Genomic DNA, 21,997 nt, shown 5'->3' on the forward strand with positions numbered 1-21,997 from the left:
TCACTTTATATGAATAATGTTATTCAGGCTTCTAAAGCTAATGATTCACAAGATTGTGTTCTGCATAAATACCAAATACCAAATTTAGAGGAACGAGAGACCAAATTGCCAATATCCGCTGGATAATGGAGAAAAGCAGGGAGTTTCAGAAAAACATCTACTTCTGCTTCATTGACTATTCTAAAGCCTTTGACTGTGTGGATCATAATAAATTGTGGCAAGTTCTTAGTGGGATGGGCATCCCAAGCCACCTTGTCTCTCTCCTGAGGAATCTGTACAAGGACCAAGTAGCAACAGTCAGAACTGACCACGGAACAACAGACTGGTTCAAGATTGGGAAAGGCGTACGGCAAGGCTGCATCCTCTCACCCAACCTTTTTAACTTGTATGCAGAACACATCATGCGATGTGCGGGGCTGGATGAATGCAAAGCTGGGGTGAAAATTGCTGGAAGAAACATTAACAACCTCAGATATGCAGATGACACCACTCTGATGGCCGAAAGTGAGGAGGAGCTGAGGAACCTTCTAATCAAGGTGAAAGAAGAAAGCGCAAAAGCCGGGTTGCAGCTAAACGTCAAAAAAACCAAGATTATGGCAACAAGAATGATTGACAACTGGGAAATAGAGGGAGAAACCGTGGAGGCCGTGACAGACTTTGTATTTCTAGGTGCAAAGATTACTGCAGATGCAGACTGTGGCCAGGAAATCAGAAGACGCTTACTTCTTGGGAGGAGAGCAATGTCCAATCTCGATAAAATAGTAAAGAGTAGAGACATCAGACTGGCAACAAAGATCCGCCTAGTCAAAGCCATGGTATTCCCTGTAGTCACCTACGGATGTGAGAGCTGGACCTTAGGGAAGGCTGAGCGAAGGAAGATCGATGCTTTTGAACTGTGGTGCTGGAGGAAAGTTCTGAGAGTGCCTTGGACTGCGAGAAGATCCAACCAGTCCATCCTCCAGGAAATAAAGCCCGACTGCTCACTGGAGGGAAAGATACTAGAGACAAAGTTGAAGTACTTTGGCCACATCATGAGGAGACAGGAAAGCCTAGAGAAGACAATTATGCTGGGGAAAGTGGAAGGCAAAAGGAAGAGGGGCCGACCAAGGGCAAGATGGATGGATGGCATCCTTGAAGTGACTGGACTGACCTTGAGAGAGCTGAGGGTGGTAACGGCCGACAGGGAGCTCTGGCGTGGGCTGGTCCATGAGGTCACGAAGAGTCGGAGACGACTGAACGAATGAACAACAACAACCAAATTGTTATTTATTTCAGTTGGCTCTGTATTTCTCTGTAAAATTAATGAATTATGCAAATTTATAAATTACACGATACATACAATTTTGCCATAGCCCAAAATGTGGGGTCTTTTTGGGTACCTTATTCAATCTAAAGCAAATTTTTCCAATCCTCGAATAAGAGAGATCTGCAAGCCCTATAAGTGACAAGGTCTCCAATCTTCAAATAAGGGACAGCTGGAAACCATATGCACAACAGAAACTCAATGTCATGCTACAGCAAGCAGTTTAAACCAGGGGCGGTCCAAGATATTTTGTTGTCTTGGGCAAAAGGCAAGATGCTGCTCTCTCACTCGTTACTGAATATGGAAACTGACTGCTGAGGTGAAATAAAACTGATTTCAGTACTAACAAAAATACAGTAATCTGCTACATTTGTGAACTGCAGGTAAATTTAGGGCATCAGGATGGACCATGTGGCACACAGCTCTGCCCACCTTAAGAAGGAAGCTGCCAGGCTCTGTGGAGTTGTAAGTGTTGATGTTGTGGTGCATTTGTAGTATGAAACCACCCATTGCAGAACATTTTTCTTTGTGTTGGATGTAACAATGTCTTCTGAGAATCACATTGGATAAGGATATAAATAAATAAGCCCACAAATGGAAATAATTGTAGCTGAAAATGTTTCCAAACAAAGCTGTTATTGTGTGACCGGCCAACTTATTCCACAGAAGTTTACGGAGAGTCCAGAGAACAATATTTTCAGTTAGTAACCGCCCTATGCTTCCATACCACTGCTTCTTTCTGTCTTCTTACCACAGAAACTTTGTTAAGGAAGGAAAGATGGAATTGTTGCGTACTGAAAGGCAGCATTAAGATGTTCCTAAAAGCACAGGGATGATATCCAACACAGTTGTCTCAGTAAAAATTGATATTGGCTTTGCACAGGCAGTATAGCTGAGGGTCAAAGCCTTGATAAAACTATAAAAGGCTTTCCGAGCACATGCACTGCAGAAAAATAAAGGGGGGAAAGATCATCCTGGGTAAGAAAGACTGGCAGGGAATTAGAACCAGTGGATAAGAGAAGCCTTGGACATATTAAGCAATTACTTTGCATCTGCTTTTATAAATGAAAGGCCAGACTAAATGAAAATCAGATTTAAGCAGAATTAGTTCATGCAGAGATAATATCTAGAATGTGGGTTTTATTTTTCCTAGAAGGGTTTGTGCTCCTTCAACTACAGCTGCCCAGGATCTCTATGGCACACATTTCTTGCATTAATGTGGCTAAGCCTGTGCAGTAGCTTTGACAAAATTGTTTACATGACTGAAGACTGTTTTATAAAACCTCCGTGAGGCTTGGAGGATGGAGAGGAAAGGAAAATACAAGGGAGTAGCATCAATATAAATACAATTGTCACATGTTGGCTTGGCAATGAACTTAACCACTGTTACTGTTATTTTTTTTTTTTTGCTGTTTGTTGTTTTTTTTAGCTCTAGTTTTAACTTTGCACACACACACACACACACACACACACATATATATATGACGTTTTAGGATTTTGTGGGTTTTAATTTTTTTGTGAACTGCTAGGTAATACAGAAACATGGTTAAGAACAAAACAATCCACAGTGTAGGCTTCCAACAGCTGTAGCAACTACATCCAAACTCTGATTTCCAATACCCTATTAGTGATATCGAGCACAGACCCCTCCTCCTGACTCAAAATTATAATAAATTTTATCACTAGAGCAACGACAGGTGAGAACCTTTTACTTCATAGAGATCAATTATGCGAACAATTGGGGATACGGAGGAATCTAGTAGCAGTAACCAAGCACCATGGATACTTCTTTTTCCCCTTCACTACAGTATAACTCATTAATAAATGTGTACTATGATATGTTATCCTCTATATCTGCTTCTTTGTAACTTCTTTGCCTCCTGAGTCTTTCTCTTCTACTTTTGCCTCTTGCAGCCAGCCCCGATGGCCACATGGCCTCATGGTCCCCGGAGCAGGGCTCCCTTCCCATCTGTCCTCCTCATATCACATCCTTGCACCCCAGCTAACCTCTTAGCCAATTCTTGCCCTCATGAATACCCAGGTTTCCATTTGTTGGTTCCCCTCTTTATCCACGGACTCCTCTTGTGTATGTAATGTAATATTTTGTTTTTCATAAAACTTTGGAGTATGAAGCCATCCAGCAAGACCTTGGTGACCTTTCACCAGCACCTCATGACCTGGGAATTCCCTTCAACAGTTTCCTTGGGCATCATCTAAACACAAAGGACTCGAACACCCATCACCCCTGGGGCCAATCCAGCTCTATTATAGACCTTGACTGTGCAGACGTTGACAGGATCCATTCACAGGGCTGCTCGCCCTTTGTACAGTCATCTGGGCATAATAAAGGACATTCATCACCTGGTATTTTCTTCCCTGATACTGAGATGACTTGTGTGGTTCAAGACCTGAACAACCTCCTTAGTAGCAGGTGGAAAAGAATGATAGAATTGAACGTCATCTGCGTACAGATGACATCAAACTCCCAAACTCCAGATAATCTCACACAATAGCTTCATGTAGATGTTAAACAGCATGGGAGACACTATTGATCCCATTAAGGCAGACCAGACACCCACAGTACCTATGTCCATTGTTCAAAGTGATAGGATTAACAAATCCAGTCCTGGAAAAGGGGAAATGTCATTGGTTGAATGCTTCCCCCCAAAATAAAAAATCTTCCCTACCAAAATTTAGAATGATTTTATATTATTTAAATGTTTCTATACCTTGGGCCCCCTGGTGATGCAATGGGTTAAACTGCTGAGCTGCTGAATTTGCTGACAGAAAGGTTGGCAGTTCGAATCCGGGGAGCGGGCTGAGTTCCCACTGTTAGCCCCAACTTCTACCAACCTAGCAGTCTGAAAACATGCAAATGTGAGTAGATCAATAAGTACCACTTCTGCAGGAATGTAACAGCGCCCTATGCCGTCATGCTGTCCACATGACCCCCCAGAGTCGGACACAACTTGACTTAATGTCATCAACAACCAGTTGCCAGAAAAAAATGGGCATGTTCAGACTCAAGGAGGGGGGGGGGGGCAGGGCAGGAGCTTGTGCAAAGAGAAGACTATAGGGCTAGTGCTGGAAATAAAGTGCTGGAAATAAAGTGCTGGTGAAACCAAAACCATAAATTAAAGCTGGACAGACCTGATCAGTTTTAAAATCTTTAAGGAAGGTGGACAGTGTGGGAGCGAAGCTAGTATAATGCTAATATAGCTTCCTATACAAACATGCTCATTTTCTGTGCAGGAAAAAAGATTTTTAAAAAATACAGTGATGCACCTAGTCATCTGAGCTTCTCACCTGAGTTCCAAATGGTATAGTTCAGATCCAGGTTCATCACTTCATTTTCATATTGTGACAACTAGGTCAGAACATGTTTAACATGTTTGTCCCCTTGTAAATTACTTTGTATCAACAAGATTTATTTTTTTATTTCAGATTACAACTAAGAAATTATACATAACATTTATGCTTCAATTTAAAAGGCTAAAATAGTTGCTATATAGAATTAAGGTTGCAGATTTCATATTTGTTTTGTGTGTGTATTTGACATAAAAGAGTATTAAATAGACGGGGATGTAGAGGGAGATTGGGAAAGCAGGGAGGGAAAAGTAGGTTCATAAGAGGCTTACTTCTGGCCTGGGCTTGTTTGCTTTTATTACTTTTCATCTCTGAGTCCATCCTTATGTAGAGCCTCTTTCTTGTCAGGAAGCTCAACTATGCTGGAGAGGGGATTGTGATTGCTTTATGGACCATTCTGTTTCTACACATTTCCATTTTTAGCATATAGTCTTTTGTGACTTCTAGAAGGCCACAGGGAAAGAAAGGTGGCCCCCCAGGTCTTACGTTATGGGGTTTCTCACAAGCCCTATTTTGCACAAAAGTACCCTAGTAGAAGTAGTTTTAGAAATGTTACAATTTTGCAGATGTACCTTTTTTCAGTACTAAGGCAATATATGATTACAATAGGAGCCCACGGTGGTGCAATGGGTTAAACCCTTGTGCCAGCAGGACTGCTGACTGAAAGGTCGGTGGTTCGAATCTAAGGAGTGGGGTGAGGTCCTCTCTGTCAACTCCAACTTCCCATGCGGAGACATGAGAGAAGCCTCCCACAGAATGGTAACACGTCCTGGCATCCTCTGAGCAACGTCCTTGCAGACAGCCAATTCTCTCACACCAGATGTGACTAGCAATTTCTCAAGTCGCTCTTGACATGAAAAAAAATTACAATTCTATTTGTCCAACGAAATCCTTCCCATTTCTTTTAAGGCAGGGAGAGATTCTGATCTGTGATCATGTTTGACTTTACAAATAACCCTTTGCTAGTGAAATAAAGTTAAAAATGGCAAAAATAAAAATAAAATATTAATAAGAAAAAAAAATCTGTATTCATCATTTTTACATCCTGGTCTATTTTGCATGACCTTTTCGAAGTGACTTTGGTCCATAGTTGTAGTCTCAGTTTGGGAATAGGAAATAGGAGTAGATTTACATAAATGCTGACTCAACCATTCAACTACTGATTTAATGTGTAGTCCAATAAGCGGCAGCCAGATTACTCACCGGAGCGACATACAGGGAGCACACCACCCCCCTGCTATGTCAGCTCCACTGGCTGCCATTCCATTGACCTATAAAGCCCTATATGTTTCCAGCCCAGTTTACTTGTTCGGACATATCTCCCTTTACAAGCCACCTCAGTGTTTACAATAGTCAGGGGAGGCCCTGCTCTCGATCCCGCCACCCTCGGAAGTGTGGCTGGCAGGGAGACACGGCCTTCTCGGTGGTGGCCTCCCCATCTATGGAACACACTCCCCAGTGAAATCAGGGCAATACCCTCTCTCTTTTCCTTTAGAAAAAAAGTTCAAATCATGGCTTTAGGACTAAGCATTCAGGCAGCTGACTGAACAATAACTGCAGTGACTCATGGGAATGGATAATAACCTCGGACTGGAATTTTGGATGCTGACTTGGATTTGAGATTGGGCTTGGCTGTGTTTTCATATTTTAAAGTTCTGATATTTTAATGTATATTTGTAATTAATTGTCTATTTAATGTGAATTTGCTTTGTATTGTGACTGTTTGTTGTTTTTGGCATCTAATGGCTGTCAGTTGTAAGCCGCCCTGAGTCCCCCCTCATGGGATTGAGAAGGACAGGATATAAATGTTTGAATTAAATTAAATTAAAATAAAATAAATATACTCTAGCTGGTATTGTCGGTTTGATTCTGTATCAAGACTGGAGGAAGATAACAAATAAAGCAAGATTTCCCAACAGTTTTTAGCTTCACTGGGCCCCAGTTCCCCATGTATACAACACACGTTATTGATACAAATAGAGATCCATGGCAGGATGAAAATCCTGGTTTCCTTCTGTTGTTATTAGTTTTGGGTACTTCCAAACCCAAGCTTATAATAGATTAGCTGTGTCAGTTGGCTTAAAAATACGTAAAATTGACTGGTTGCCCTTTCCATGGCTCCATGACCATTACTACTAGGAATAAACAAACAGCAAGGCTTACAACTGGGTCAGACAGGTCACATAGTTTACAAGGTGTGGCTGATACAATTTCAATTATGAAATGAGGCAGTGCAACTCATTTAGTAGAGTGACAGCATTCTTGCTCTCATAATGAAATGCACTCACTGTCTAGAATGGAAATTCTCACTTGGAAAGGACTTGAATGTTGCCTGTATATACTCCAGGAAGATTCAATTAACTTCCATTTTATTTTGTACAATTTTTTCAACTGTTCACTCAAGGGCTAACAAGGCTGCCAATTTCAGAGAAAAACACATCACAATTGCCTGATAATCAAACTCGCCCTTCTTCCCTATTCAACTTTTTTTCAAATGGAAGTAAAATGATAACAACCAATAAAAGTGGAGACTCTAATTGAATTGAAAATAAGATGAATTTAACTACTTTCTGTGCATGCTTGTCACTAATCTACAATTAAAACTAACTTGGTAGAACATTATTTGTGTTTGGGTTGATGAATATGGTTACAGGAGGCAGACACTATGAGATAAAAACTAGCTTTGTTTGATTATATGAACTTTGCATTAAAGCTTCAGATGTGCAAGTGAATGGAAAACTATCTATGAAAAGTAAAGAACCGAGGGTCAAAGCAGACAGAGAATGGTGTAGCTAGCAGCAGCATCTTCATTACCATATTCTAAGGTACTTCTGGGCAAAGTGGTGGGCCATAGACCAGTGCTGATCCACAAGCCATCTGCTACTGGTCTCTGGAAAGTTTCTAGGAGAAACAGAAACAGATGTTGCCAGGGGATACTGATCCCTGGCACATTGGGAACAAAAAATAATGTCCAATTCCCACCTGATATAGCTTGCAAAGCATCCCTAGTAGCACAAATGGTTCAGGTTTAGATCACAGCATGGAGGACAGGTGGCTTTTAGCCTCCCCCACTGTGGTCCAATCTCATATCCTTCAAGGTCCACCAATTTAAACTGGGAAATTTATACCAACAATCATCAAAGCATGGTCAAGATGACAAGAATTATTAAAATTGCCTCCAGAACATGGCCATATAGCCCGGAAAAACCTACAACAACCCAATGACAATTATTCACAAAGAAGAACAGACAAGGAAAGGCAGCAGCAATTTGCTTTTGCCTGAGCCTCCTGGAAAGGGCAAGACTCTAACCCCCCTTCTCCTTACTGCTGAGTCCATTGAGGGCAAAATACTTTTGTACTTTCAAATAAGTTTGCAGCAGTTGAAGTAAGCTGAGGACAAAAGCAGAAAGTGGGAAGAGGAGAAAAAGATGGAACATTTTAAAAGCAGTCATAAAAGTAAAGCAACAAAGGATTGATAGGAGTTGTCCTTGACAAATCAAAAAATCTGAATGTTAACATGTGCAGTCTGTATTAGGCACACCATGTATGCATTGAAATTGAGGTGAGCAACTTTCTATCCTGGGACTCACCAGGGGCCACTTGGATTGCCGTAAATCCTAAAAACAAACACTACTCCACCCAGGGGCGGCTCAATCCATTACGCAAAGTAAGCATTTGCAGTATAGTTGATTTTGCCCAGGGGCGCTCTTGAGGCACTCTTGGGGGAAAATAGACCTTGACATATGCGAGTTGTAGTTACTGGGGTGTATAGTTCACCTACGATCAAAGAGCATTCTGAACTCCACCAATGATGGAATCGAACCAAATATGGCATACAGAAGTCTCACGGAGAACAGAAAATATATATCAGTGATTGGCTGGGGGGGGGGGGGGGCAAAATACTGTTTGCTTACTGTTGAAAATTACCTAGGGCCACCTCTGACTCCACCCAAAATTGTTGTGCTGGAAGTCTACCTTGGAATGGAAAAAACGTGTACTATTTAATGCTAAACTCTGTGGAGGGGGGAGTTGAGGGCTATTAAAAGGGAAACCACTGTTCTAGAAGTGATCACCTTCCCTCGTAATTGTCAGGAAAAAATTATCCAAGGGAGTTGGGGCCACCAAAAAGCTGCAGCGGGGGCAGGTATTAAAGCAGCTGATAAATGTGGTCATGCAAAATTATTTTATTTTCTTTCTTTTATGACCTCATCATACTACAGAATGAATCCACTTTAAATCTGATTTGTAATTTAGGGAGGAACCTTTAACAGCCTCACTAAACTACAAACCCCGTTTGCAAGAGGCAGAAACCAGATTTAAAGTGGATTCATTCTCTAGTGTGATAAATGTTTCTCGCACATTTATATTACTTTGTGACAAACAGTACCTGTTCTGAATTGTTCATGACACAAAGTTTTAAAATAGAAATGACAGGAAACCAGTGATAAAACTGTGTTGGTTACCAAGTGACGATTCTAACACTTTCTAGCAAACACATGCAGACTGTTATAGGTGGCAGAACTCAACAAGGTGAATGGATGGGATCCTAAAATATACATTTTGGATATGCTTCTGAGTGGCAGCAAAATGTGTGATTAAGCCTCACATTGAACTTTAAAGTGTCATCACCCTTCTTTAGTTACTGATGGAGATATATATGGTGGCCTTTGGTATCTGCTCGAATTTGGTTCCAGGAGCTCTCCTGGACACCAAAATCCATGGCTGTTCAAGTCCCATTGTATAAAATGTATCGTAAAATGGCAAAATCAAGATTTGCCCTTTGGAAATATGTTATTGATTATTTTCAAGTCAGGGATGGTTGAATTCATGCAGATGCCACGAATATTGAGAGCCGGCTCTAGTGGCCAACCACATCTAAATATTCTATATCTAAAAAACCTTATGAGATTCATGAGGTCGCCATAAGTTGACAAGTGACTTGAAAGCACACACACACAAGTGATATGAAAGCATGCATAAGAGCGCAGGCACACACACTCACAGAGTATAATTTCAACATTAGCAAACTGTTGCTACATAGACATTTTCCTAATGTGCTAATGAGCAGAGCAATTAAATGCTATTATTTGAGGAGGTAAAAAAAGAAACCAAAAGCTGATTTTTAAAAAACACTTCATTGTTTTAATGTAGCTTTATTTACTACATTTTATGCCCAGATCGGAGGAATTACAAGTGTGAATGTTTTCTTCATTAAGATTTAGAAAACAATGTGAAATCTTTCTGTTTTCCCACCGCATTGGTACTTCTTGTTGTGCTATCATGTCTTCCATCTAATGGCAGGATCTTTTTGGATTTCCTTTACGTGCATACAAACTTTCACTGCTGCTCTAAGAACAATGGGGCGGGGGGGGGGGGGCGGTCTGGACTACGGGGGCAACCATCAGGGTTTTCATTATGGTTTTGTTTTGACTTTTCATATTCATATTTACTCTCATTTCACCACTTGTATTTTCATAATACAATTGTTGCCTAAATTCATAAAATGTCCAAAAAGGTAGTGCATGTTTTTTAAAAAAACAACGATTAAGCCCTTTCAGAAATGTGGGTGTCTGCCTTTGCAATAATATCTCCAGCATAATTCAGATGGAGCCATTTTAAAACAAATCTGTGCAGAAAAGTTTGAGGCAGAGAATTCATTTTACACAGTAGTCTGGTGGACCTGTTTGTTTTCTTTGCTATTTCAAACTTTCATAACTGAATAAAATAATCAGTCAATGTTTTTGTGCTTATAACTATTTCCTTGTTTATGAGGATTTTTCTTCTTCTTAAGAAAGAGAAACAAAGGATGCAAGCTCCAACCAAAAGCTTTTTTCATGGGTTTACTGTTGTTTGGTTTCTTCATAAGGAGGCACTGGGTCCCGAAAGAGCTGAATGTGGTCCTCTTCCATAGAGGCTTTCATGGTGGCCTCTTCGTAAGATGGAGGCAAGCATACCGTGAGAAAGGCCGCCTCGGGGAGAAGCGTGGAGTAGTGAAAGCTTTGTTCGCTGCTCCAGGGCAGCACAGAGAGGAAGTCAGTCACTTCGTGCTCCGGAAGGGATTCTGGAAGGTCGATGCTGAAGATCTGAGCCTGTGGGCTGCGATGCTGGCAGCGTCTGTAGAGGAAGAGCAGCAGGAATGCCAGGAAGAGCATCATGGTAGCTGGAAGGATGATGCATAAGAATGGCTCTATATCTTCTTTGGTCGAGCTTGTTTTGTGCTGACTCTATAAGAGCAACAGAAGAAGGAAAGTGGATCAGACATTTGAAGATGGTCAATTTATGCCCCCTCATTTATCACTAATTATTACAGTGCTCACACACATCATCTGCTCCATTTGGAACAACAGCCTGTGTTTCTGTGTATAAACCCTGTGTTTATATGCATTAATCAAGTAGTATTCAAAGTGTGCCTGTAGTATTTGCATTTTAGAAATGAGCTTCACCAAACAGGAGCAGAGCTTGTGTTCATCACCCATATGCAAATCCGATGTCAGAAGGTGCCTCCACCTGATGTTTTGGTGATTCTCAATCATTCTCACACAGTGCCTTCATCACAGGCTGCCCCATTGAGGAGGGCCTTATGAGAGCCTTAACCTATTCACAGCACCTATAATCACTTTCCTCACCCCTTTTCTTTTAAAGAGCAGATATAAATAAAAGGGAAAACAAATGACACCCCTTAAATAAGAAGTAAAGTGACATTTTAACACTTCCTTGCTGAGTTTGATGAGATGCTTACCTGGGATTAAGAGAAACAAACAAAATGGTTCTGTAAAAAAGAAAAGCATAGCTTTTCTCTTCACAGAAATATTCTAAATTTGAGCACTGAACTATGCCTCTAGAGACAAAGGTGTGAATATCTGCTCAGCCATAAGAACCCAGCTAGGACATTTTGAGCAAGTCCCTGAAGAAGGCAAAGGCAAACTCCTTCTGAACAAATGTGAGGCAAAAGCGATGCTGATGGTTACAGTGCTGTTGGTAATGTCTCCCACGTCAGATAGCACAGGATTGGGGCCAAAGGACCTCTAAGAGACAAAGTAGCTAACGCTTGTTAGTACCGCACAGAAAGAGGCAAAGTCAACTTTCTGAATATCTTTTACCAGGAAAATCCTATGATGAGACAATCCAAAATGAAATATGAGGTGGTTCTAGATTATGAGACTCTCAAGGTGGATGGCACCAGTAAGAAAAGAACTATTAGTACAGCTGAGGCTAATGATACAACTGGACTCAAGCCAAAAGAATGTTCTGCAGTTGATGTGAAAGGAATGCCTGAAGCTGCATAACACAAATTATAGGAACATGGAATATGAGAAGCATGAATCAGGAAAACCTAGACATTGTACAAAATGAAATGGAACATATAAACATTGCAATACTTGAGATAAGTGAGCTAAAGGCACAGGGCATTTGAGTTAGATAATTATTTTATTCAGGAAATGAAAATCCAAGAACAAATGGGGTGGCATTAATAGTATGAAGAGATATATTAAAAATCACCAAAATATAAATAAACGTCATGAAAAACCCATCGATATCACCATAATTCAAGTATAAGCTCTACAACAGAGGCAAGCAGCAGCTGAAGAAGAAATGGAAAGATTCCATGCTGGGGTCCAGGAAGAGATTGATCATAAACCAAGACAGGACTAATTTTTAACAGAAGGCAATTGGAATACAAAAGTGGAAAACAGCAGAATAAAACATTGTAGGAAATGTTGCCTAGGATCAAAAAACGACTAAATTTTGTGTGGCCAACCCATTTTTTTAATTCAGGCAGTGACTGTATGCATGAACATCCCCAGATGGCAACTATAGTAATCAGATATTGCATTATTTAAATTGAAGAATGTGTCACAAACATAAAGTTTTGAAAAATTCATATCTGGGCAAACTCCGCCTCTGTCAACAAATAAACAAACTGCTGAGAATTTTACATGATTTCAGGGAGCCTGAAAGAAGAAAGTGTCCTTGTGTGTGTATCTTCAGTATCTGAAGGAGAGAGAAAACAAGAAGTACTCTTCTTCATCAACAAGAAACAATGCTTGCCTTTAGTAAGACTTCCATGGGCTAGAAGACAAGTGACATTAATTGCTAGTCCAACTATTTCAGGTGCACATTTTAAAAACTACATCAGCTGGAAGCAGCTGATAACACTATGTTAAAAAATTGGAAAAAACAATTCTGTTCCTGGTTTGAAAATGTCATTCCTGTTTATGTATTCTGTATGTATATTGAAAGCCGTTGTTATACTCCAGAAACTTCATTTTTGTGGCTGCCACAAACTAGGTTGAATTGGTTGAAACTCTATGAGATAGTCATTGAAAAACTATAGCAAAATGTGCTAAAAACTTTCCCCATTTTTTTAAATAATAGAATCAATTAGGAAATGACATTTATAACCCAAAAACAAAAATCGTGTTACATAGTATAATATTATTAGCATTTCAGTAGGACATTTAATCCTTTCCTCCTGTTCTTCAGTCCTGGTGATAATCACTTTTCTGAATCTGGTATGGAAAAGAAATCTGACCCAGGTGCCAATACATAATTGTTTTTTTTTACAACCACAGAAATTACTGTTTGAAACTCTCCATAAAACAGCAGTTTTCACAGTACGCTTTCCTACACTGTCTTCATGGCAGAAGATCTTTGGGAAAGACTATGGATTCATAACAGCTGTTTTTCATGTGCAAAAGAAACTAATTGAAGTTTTTTTTTTAAAAAAAAATTCTTATGAACATGAAAAAAGTATTCTTTTGCACAGTGGTGAAAATGGCATAGCATCACCAGACGTTTGACTTACAAAATATCTGGTGACATGTATAAAATAATGCATGGAGCAATTGGTCATCAGGGACTGACAACCTAGGAGGTGAAATATGGGAGAGGAAAGTGAGGTTGCAGATGTGGTGGGGTCCGATATGGCTTTAAGATCAAATGGAAAGAGTAACTCTTTATAGGCATGTATGAAATGATCAAAAAAAGAGATGATTACAAAGAGATCAGGGTAAAATATAGACAGGTATTGATTTTCTCTTAACAGGCATTTGTGGTGGCACAATGCACTTCAAGCAGCAAGAAGCCCAGAACCATATTACCGGTAATTATTGTTTTCCGGTTGCATTTGCTTCCCACCCCACATTCAGTGAAAAGAATGCTTGCATTACAGTACTCTTATTATTAACATAAATTATTAAAGTATGTGCGGCTTTCGAATAAATATTTCCTGTATTTCTGAGGAAGGAACTGGCAAAGCCACTTCCACACAGCCCTATATCCCAGAATATCAAGGCAGAAAGTCCCACAATATCTGCTTTGAACTGGAATACATAGTAGGGTGGGTTCAGACAACCCAATTCAAAGCAGATATTGTGGGATTTTCTGCCTTGATATTGTGGGATATAGGGCTCTGTGGAAGGGCCCTGAGTATTCCTTACCTAAGAAAAACTGATGAAATTCATGGGGTCACATATAGAATCATAGAATCATAGAATCAAAGAGTTGGAAGAGACCTCATGGGCCATCCAGTCCAACCCCCTGCCAAGAAGCAGGAATATTGCATTCAAATCACCCCTGACAAATGGCCATCCAGCCTCTGCTTAAAAGCTTCCAAAGAAGGAGCCTCCACCACACTCCGGGGCAGAGAGTTCCACTGCTGAACGGCTCTCACAGTCAGGAAGTTCTTCCTCATGTTCAGATGGAATCTCCTCTCTTGTAGTTTGAAGCCATTGTTCCGAGTCCTAGTCTCCAAGGAAGCAGAAAACAAGCTTGCTCCCTCCTCCCTGTGGCTTCCTCTCACATATTTATACATGGCTATCATATCTCCTCTCAGCCTTCTCTTCTTCAGGCTAAACATGCCCAGTTCCCTAAGCCGCTCCTCATAGGGCTTGTTCTCCAGACCCTTGATCATTTTAGTCGCCCTCCTCTGGACACATTCCAGCTTGTCAATATCTCTCTTGAATTGTGGTGCCCAGAATTGGACACAATATTCCAGATGTGGTCTAACCAAAGCAGAATAGAGGGGTAGCATGACTTCCTTAGATCTAGACACTATGCTCCTATTGATGCAGGCCAAAATCCCATTGGCTTTTTTTGCCACCACATCACATTGTTGGCTCATGTTTAACTTGTTGTCCACGAGGACTCCAAGATCTTTTTCACACGTACTGCTCTCGAGCCAGGCGTCCCCCATTCTGTATCTTTGCATTTCATTTTTTCTGCCAAAGTGGAGTATCTTGCATTTGTCACTGTTGAACTTCATTTTGTTAGTTTTGGCCCATCTCTCTAATCTGTCAAGATCGTTTTGAATTCTGCTCCTGTCCTCTGGACTATTGGCTATCCCTCCCAATTTGGTGTCGTCTGCAAACTTGATGATCATTCCTTCTAGCCCTTCATCTAAGTCATTAATAAAGATGTTGAACAGGACCGGGCCCAGGACGGAACCCTGCGGCACTCCACTTGTCACTTCTTTCCAAGATGAAGAGGAAGCATTAGTGAGCACTCTCTGTGTTCGTCCACTTAACCAATTACAGATCCACCTCACCTAAAGTTGTGTATATGAATATACACAACTTTAATAAATTATTGCTTGGACTCAGTAAGGATAATGTCCATTTTTCCTGTGTATATATTGTTTCAAAATCTCCACACACATATAATGAAATATGATAGATGTGCACAAATCTATTTTATCATATATACATACAACAGCAAGCCATTTATAGCTTGAGAATTAGACACAAGGGTTATATGTGTTGGCAGTTTGTGAAGCTTTATCAAAGGTTGTACTGCCTCAGTCTGATAAAAGTTGCAACCCAACATCTAGAATGCCAAATGTTGTATACTTTTCTTTCGATATTAGAGCTTTATGTCAAAGACAACAATGTACCATAAAAGAGAAGGCTTTTTATGTGCAATCCTTGCAAAGGTTCAAGATAGTGGTTTTCAAACATTTTTCATGCATCAAGAGAAGAGCAGAAGTAGTAAAGTTATGGTAAAGGAGCGTATCTCCAGTTTAAATGGTGAAAGCATTAAATAGGGCTGCCCGGTGGTGCAATGGGTTAAACCCTTGTGCCAGCAGAACTGCTGAACGAAAGATTGGCAGTTTGAATCTGGGGAGCAGGATGAGCTCCCACCTTTCAGCTCCAGCTTTCCACACGGGGACACGAGAGAAGCCTCCCACAGGATGGTAAAACATCCAGGCATCCCCTGGGCAACGTCCTTGCAAATGGCCAATTCTCTCACACCAGAAGCAACTTGCAATTTCTCAAGTTGCTCCTGGCACGAAATTAAAAAAAAAAAAAAAGGAAATCCATGAGAAGGGATTCCACCAAAATACTGTATTTCTTTAGTTATGGACATAATTGATTGTAGCACACATACTAATTTCAGTACCACCAACAACAAAAAAAGCTCTCTCAACATAAAATCCCCACAATCCTAATGCGTCCCCTGTTTTTAGAGAGGTTTATATGGGGAAAATGTCAAATCTTAGAATTGAAGAAATAAATAGAAGTTGCCATCTGTTGGGAGTGTTTTGTGCCTTCGTGCATAGGACAGGGTTGGATTACATAGCCATTGTGGTATTTTTCACCTCTATGATTATATCATTTAAAAGATCAATTAAAGATGGGAACAGCTATTTGTTATGCCATCACCATATTGTGACATATCACAGAGTTGGTTACTCTGCATATTAAGTTCTGCAGTTAAAAAAACCCTCCCATTATTTGTTTTGAGATCAAACCTCCAATTAAAACAACTGGTTCGCTATATGGAGGGGGGATAAAAAGGAAAGAGGTGACTTTGTTCCAGTTCAATACTGTTTACAGTCTAACGGCACAGTCATAAATAGGATGCATTCCAAGTGATTCTTAAGTGCAGCTTCTATCTTCAGGCTTTATATCTCATCAGGGAAAGGAAACTTGAATCAATATGCAGGAACAGTGAATGCATCTGTTGCACATGAGTCATTAGGTGTATTTGAATATGCTTTGCTTTGAACACAAAGTGATGAAAACTGTGATTAGCTTTGTGATCATTTAAAATGTTGTTCTTGGTAGGTATAGGTAACGTTAGAGATATTTTTTTTTATGAGAGATGAAAGAAAATCAGCATTGTGTATTATGTATACTCACTACACCCGAACCTCTCTATTAAACTGATTTTGTCCAATTCCCACCTTTTTGAATTGTTGGAATTAACAAAATAAAATAAATTCACATGTATATCAAGGAAAATTACCTCTCTCAAGAACATTGAAATTCCGACTAAAGCTACTGCTTGATTTTTAACCATGGAACATAGAGTTTTGTAGTATTCTTTATTTACATTAGGCAGTCCCACCTCTCATTGGTTTCCTCTCTCTTTGGCAAAAGAAGGGGGAAACATTGGACAAAGATGTGTATTATTCTTGTAGAAGGGAGGAGTTCATTTTTACCTGTGTTGATTCATTCTATTTCTATTGCTTTTTAATGCAAAAAACAAAACACACACACACAAAAACAAAAAACAAACAAACCCCTGAACAATCCAAAATCTGTTAAATCACAGTGAATGCTAAGTTTAGTTTAACTGGCACTCTTAAGCCAGATACAATTTAATTGTAGTACTAAAATTTTGTTGAATGTTATGGTTATTAAAAAAATCTATCTCGATATTTTTTGTCCGGTAGATTCACACATCATTGTATTAGCATTCTTGTGAGGTAAGAAAATCAGAAAAAAAAATTCCACCCCAAAGAAAAACGTGTTAAACACATTTTAATGTACTTGGAATGCATATTGATACACAAAATGAATGTATGTTCCACACTTCTCATAATGATAATTCAGTCAGGAAGGTAATTCAATATTGTTATATTTAATATATTAGCATTACTATATTACAATATTATTATTATATATTATTATATAATATAATAATTATATATTATTAGATGGTACTATATTAATATACCACAATATATATAATACACTACAAGTCTATTTTACTATTAGTATTATAGAATATATTGTACTATATCATAAATTGTAGCCTATATAATATATCACATTACAAGATTATTATTTGAAACACAACAAGATGACTCCACAGCAGACACTCTGCTGGCTGTTGTATTTGATCACATGTCGGACACTTATTATTATTATTATTATTATTTATATAGTAATTAGCATTAATAATATGCATAGTATATACCAAGCATGGGCAAACTTCAGCCCCCAGCCCCAAAATGAGAGATTTCTAAGGAGTGCCCTTCCGTTAAATAGAGCACAAAGAGGTACAGACCTGCAGCTGTGTTTCCATCAATGGCACCCCTGGTTCACTAGTTAACCAGTCATAGTTTCCCCTGTCCGCATGTCCAAATTTCTTCCAGCTGCTGCCCAAGAGCCACCTCATGCTTTCATGGATGTGCACCTCTGTCCCTGGTTCTTCTTCCTCGATCCAGGTTCTGTCTTTATTTATTTATTTTTTTGCTTTTTAAAAAACTGAACTTCGTCTTCAGTTTGGTCCAGGCAGGAATGGTTTAGCTAAAAGTCATGTTGAAAATTCAGTACTGTTGCACGGCAGCAAAGAAAGGGGAAAAAAAGTAGCAGAGTGACCAATCTCGGATGCTACTCCATCTTCCGATACAGTCTCTCTGGATTTGCTTCAGTGGCCTACATTATCAGAAAAGCTGGCATCAGGTATCCGGGGTGGGATAGCGCTCTGATTGGAGGGTTGCCTGCATTAGGATTATTAGAAGAGAATTTGCATGAGAATTTGAGACCACATGGTTCTCACTCTGAGTGGCTAAATAATTTTCTAATTTTAGAGATCCAATAAATACTTTTTTTTAGTGGGAGAGATTATGGGAGGGAGGAGCTGCCCACATTTGAAAGGAGAGAGCAAAGTGCTTTCATCGCCACAAAGAGAAAAGATAGAGAATCCAATACATTTTTTTTTTAAAAAAATCACTTGGATGTGATGTAAACAGTGAAAGTGGTTTCTGGGTAGGCAGGCAAGGGCATAAGGCTGAAAGCTGTGCTGAATTATTTAGGAGTATTAGAATGTAGATGTTAATGATAAATCCGGAGAGAGGCTATTGCCAGAAGAGGCTTTGACCACTGAGGATATATGATTGCTTTCGATAATGGCAGCAACACATCTGATGTGCTTAATTCTGCCCTTAATTCTGCCCTTGACTTTTCTTTTTCCAGGATAAGCCTCATTAGACTTAAATCAGTTGTTGTAAGTATTTAAACAAACAAACATAAACAAGAAGGCCCTGCCTAGTGAAGGTGCATTTTACAGCTTGATACTCATTTTTAAAAAGTGATCAAATTATTTCTGTTAATCCTTCTATCAATTTAATTGCAACCATAATTTCAAACTTTTAAAAAGCCCATTGCCATCAAAGCAGCAAAATCAATTCAGTAATGTTAAATGATAGAAATAGGGAAATTAGTAATTGAAATTGTTGAACTGGTTGAATGATTGTTAATTAATATATTATTTGGACCAGGCATGTAGTCGAGGGGGGGGGGGGGGGCTGAGGGGCTTCAGGGATAATGATACAAAAGGTTTGCTAGGGCAGATGCTCAGCCCTCCCCTGAATCAAACTCAGCCCCCCCCCCCCAAAAAAACAAAACAAAACAAAAAAACCAAAATCCTGGCTATGGGCCTGATTTGGACAAAAATGGTTTTCAGGATAGTGCTTGTTATGTGACTTCAAGTGGACTCTGACTTAACCCCATAATAATGTTCTTAGCAAAATATATTCATAGGTATGCCATGCCTTTCTCTTAGGCTAAGCGTGTGTGACTTGCCAAAGTCACTCAGGGCCCTTCCACATAGCCATATAACTCAGAATATCAAGGCCAATAATCCACAATATCTGCTTTGAACCGGGTTATCTGAGTCCACACTGCCATATAATCCAGTTCAATGTGGATTTTATATAGCTGTATAGAAGGGGCCTCAGTGAATTTCTGTGACTGCGTGGGAATTTATTTATTTATTTATTTGGGGTTCTTGTACCCCGCCCTTCTCACCCCGAAGGGGACCCAGGGCGGCTTACAGCTGCAAGGCGCACTTAGACGCCTGCTACACAAACAATCATCACAAAAAATATAACAGTACAAATTCCCACAATTCAACATTATCCAATAAAATCAGTAAAATGATAAAATCAGTAAAAACAATACAAACCTGGATCTTCCTCCTACCCATCAGTGTACAATTAACTCAAAGATCTGTTTTGGTTCCATTTCGACAATCCTGCCGATCTTACACATCTGATTGTCTTATTTGGTTGTCATTGTCTAATTGCCTGGTTGCCCAAAGGCCTGGTTCCACAGCCATGTCTTCACCCTCCTCCTGAAGGAGAGGAGGGTTGGTGCTGTTCTGATTTCCCCCGGGAGTGAATTCCACAGGTGGGGGGCCACCACTGAGAAGGCTCTGCTTCTCGTCCCCACCAGCCTCACTTGTGAGAGTGGTGGGGTCGAGAGCAGGGCCTCCCCAGATGATCTCAAACTCCGAGGTGGGACGTAGAGGGAGATACGTTCGGACAGATACACTGGACCAGAACCGTATAGGGTTTTGTAGGTTAAGACCAGCACCTTGAATTGTGCTCGGAATTGAACCGGCAGCCAGTGGAGCTGGCACAACAGGGGGGTGGTATGCTCCCTGTATGTCGCTCCGGTGAGCAATCTGGCTGCCGCACGCTGGACTAGTTGGAGTTTCCGAACAGTCTTCAAGGGCAACCCCACGTAGAGTGCGTTGCAGTAGTCTATCCGGGATGTAACAAGAGCGTGGACCACCGTGGCCAGATCAGACTTCCCAAGGTACGGGCGCAACTGGTGCACAAGTTTTAATTGCGCAAAAGCTCTCCCGGCCACCGCCGAGACCTGGGGTTCCAGGCTCAGCGGCGAGTCCAGGATCACTCCCAAGCTGCGAACCTGCGTCTTCAGGGGGAGTGTAACCCCATCCAGCACAGGCTGTAACCCTATACCCTGTTCGGCCTTCCGACTGACCAGTAGGACCTCTGTCTTGTCTGGATTCAATTTCAATTTGTTAGCTCTCATCCAGTCCGACACAGCAGCTAGACACCGATTCAAGGTCTGGACAGCCTCCTTGGTGACAGGCGGAAAGGAGTGACAGATCTGGACATCATCTGCATAGAGATAACACCGCAGTCCGAAACTCCGAATGATCTCCCCCAGCGGCTTCATGTAGATGTTAAACAACAAAATTCAAAATCTTATCCTTCAGCATCCTAGTCCACCACTCAAACTACTTCATGAGACTGTTTTCAGGACTATCCGGGATATACACAGAATGACACCAAGTTGTCACTAATAACTCATGGGCCACATTTTATTATTGACTCCTTTAAAAGTGCCACTTTTGCCTTCCCTCAAGTGGTAAGATTTACATGTAATTGATATTATTATTATTATTATTATTATTATTATTATTATTATTATTATTAAAATATACCTAGATTGAGACAGAAGGATATGCATTTAGCTTAGTAGGTCTTTTGACTCCAAGTTCCAGCTATACCTAATCTCTAAAAGTGTGTCATCCCAGAAGAAGAGAATAGTTAAAAAGGAGATTGGAAAGTCTGGGTGGCAAAGAAGCCAAAACAGAAGAAAACAGGGAAGTACTGGAAGAAAGGTTCCCAGTTCAATACTCATGTTTTCAGTACTACATACACAATAATACACACTAAAGGGTAAGAAAAGGTGTATTTACACCGTAGAATCAATGCAGCTTAACTACCAAGGCCAGATGCTGTGGAATCCTGATATTTGCAGTTTGGTGAGGAACCGCTACAAACACTCTTGGGCAGAGAAGGCAAAAGGCCTTGTAAAACTATAGCTCCTATGTTTCCATAGCATTGAGCCAAGGTAGTTAATGTGATGTCAAACTGTATTAATTGTGACATGAGGAGAACATAAGTTTAGCTAACTGAATCATTTGGCTCCAGACTGAAGACTCGAACCACATCAAACCTCTTAAAGCATGTGGCCAACTAAAGCTAGAAGAATGTGGAAAGCAGAATGGGGTAAAAAATAGAGGGAGGAGTTAAAGGGGGTGGTGGTGCATTTTATTGAATTCTCCAAATGCACCATACTTTATGAGCAACAATACGAAGTTTGCTAAAACATATTGAAGTCCTTGGCCTTTTTGTGGTGCAGGGATATGTCTCTATGCATTCCATTTTTTTCCTCCCAGGAACACATCCACTTCCCTTAATTGAGGTTATAATTGTACTATAGTCAGTAGAGTAGGTTTTAGGCCTTTGTTACAAATCAGAATATGATGTGCATCTACATG

General features: G+C 40.2%; 1 protein-coding gene across 1 annotated transcript; it reads right to left on the minus strand.

The window, feature by feature from the left end:
* Positions 1-9,785: 9,785 nt before the first annotated feature.
* SMIM28 (small integral membrane protein 28) lies at positions 9,786-18,585 on the minus strand. The gene is made up of 2 exons (XM_060755071.2): positions 17,963-18,585; positions 9,786-10,893 (listed from the first exon to the last, which is right to left on the minus strand). Exons 1-2 carry the CDS (start codon positions 18,071-18,073, stop codon positions 10,510-10,512), a joined length of 495 nt encoding a protein of 164 aa, XP_060611054.1. The 5' UTR covers positions 18,074-18,585; the 3' UTR covers positions 9,786-10,509.
* Positions 18,586-21,997: the final 3,412 nt, after the last annotated feature.

Source organism: Anolis sagrei, chromosome 1, assembly GCF_037176765.1.
Source record: "Anolis sagrei isolate rAnoSag1 chromosome 1, rAnoSag1.mat, whole genome shotgun sequence".
NCBI lineage: Eukaryota > Metazoa > Chordata > Lepidosauria > Squamata > Dactyloidae > Anolis > Anolis sagrei.

Bases quoted from the DNA above. Each gene is read 5' to 3' on its own strand.
- SMIM28 (XM_060755071.2), bottom strand. From the start codon at position 18,073: ATGAGGTGGCTCTTGGGCAGCAGCTGGAAGAAATTTGGACATGCGGAC. The intron at 10,894-17,962 runs GTCTGTACCTCT...TTGCTCTTATAG, and splicing joins TGATGGAAACACAGCTGCAG to AGTCAGCACAAAACAAGCTC.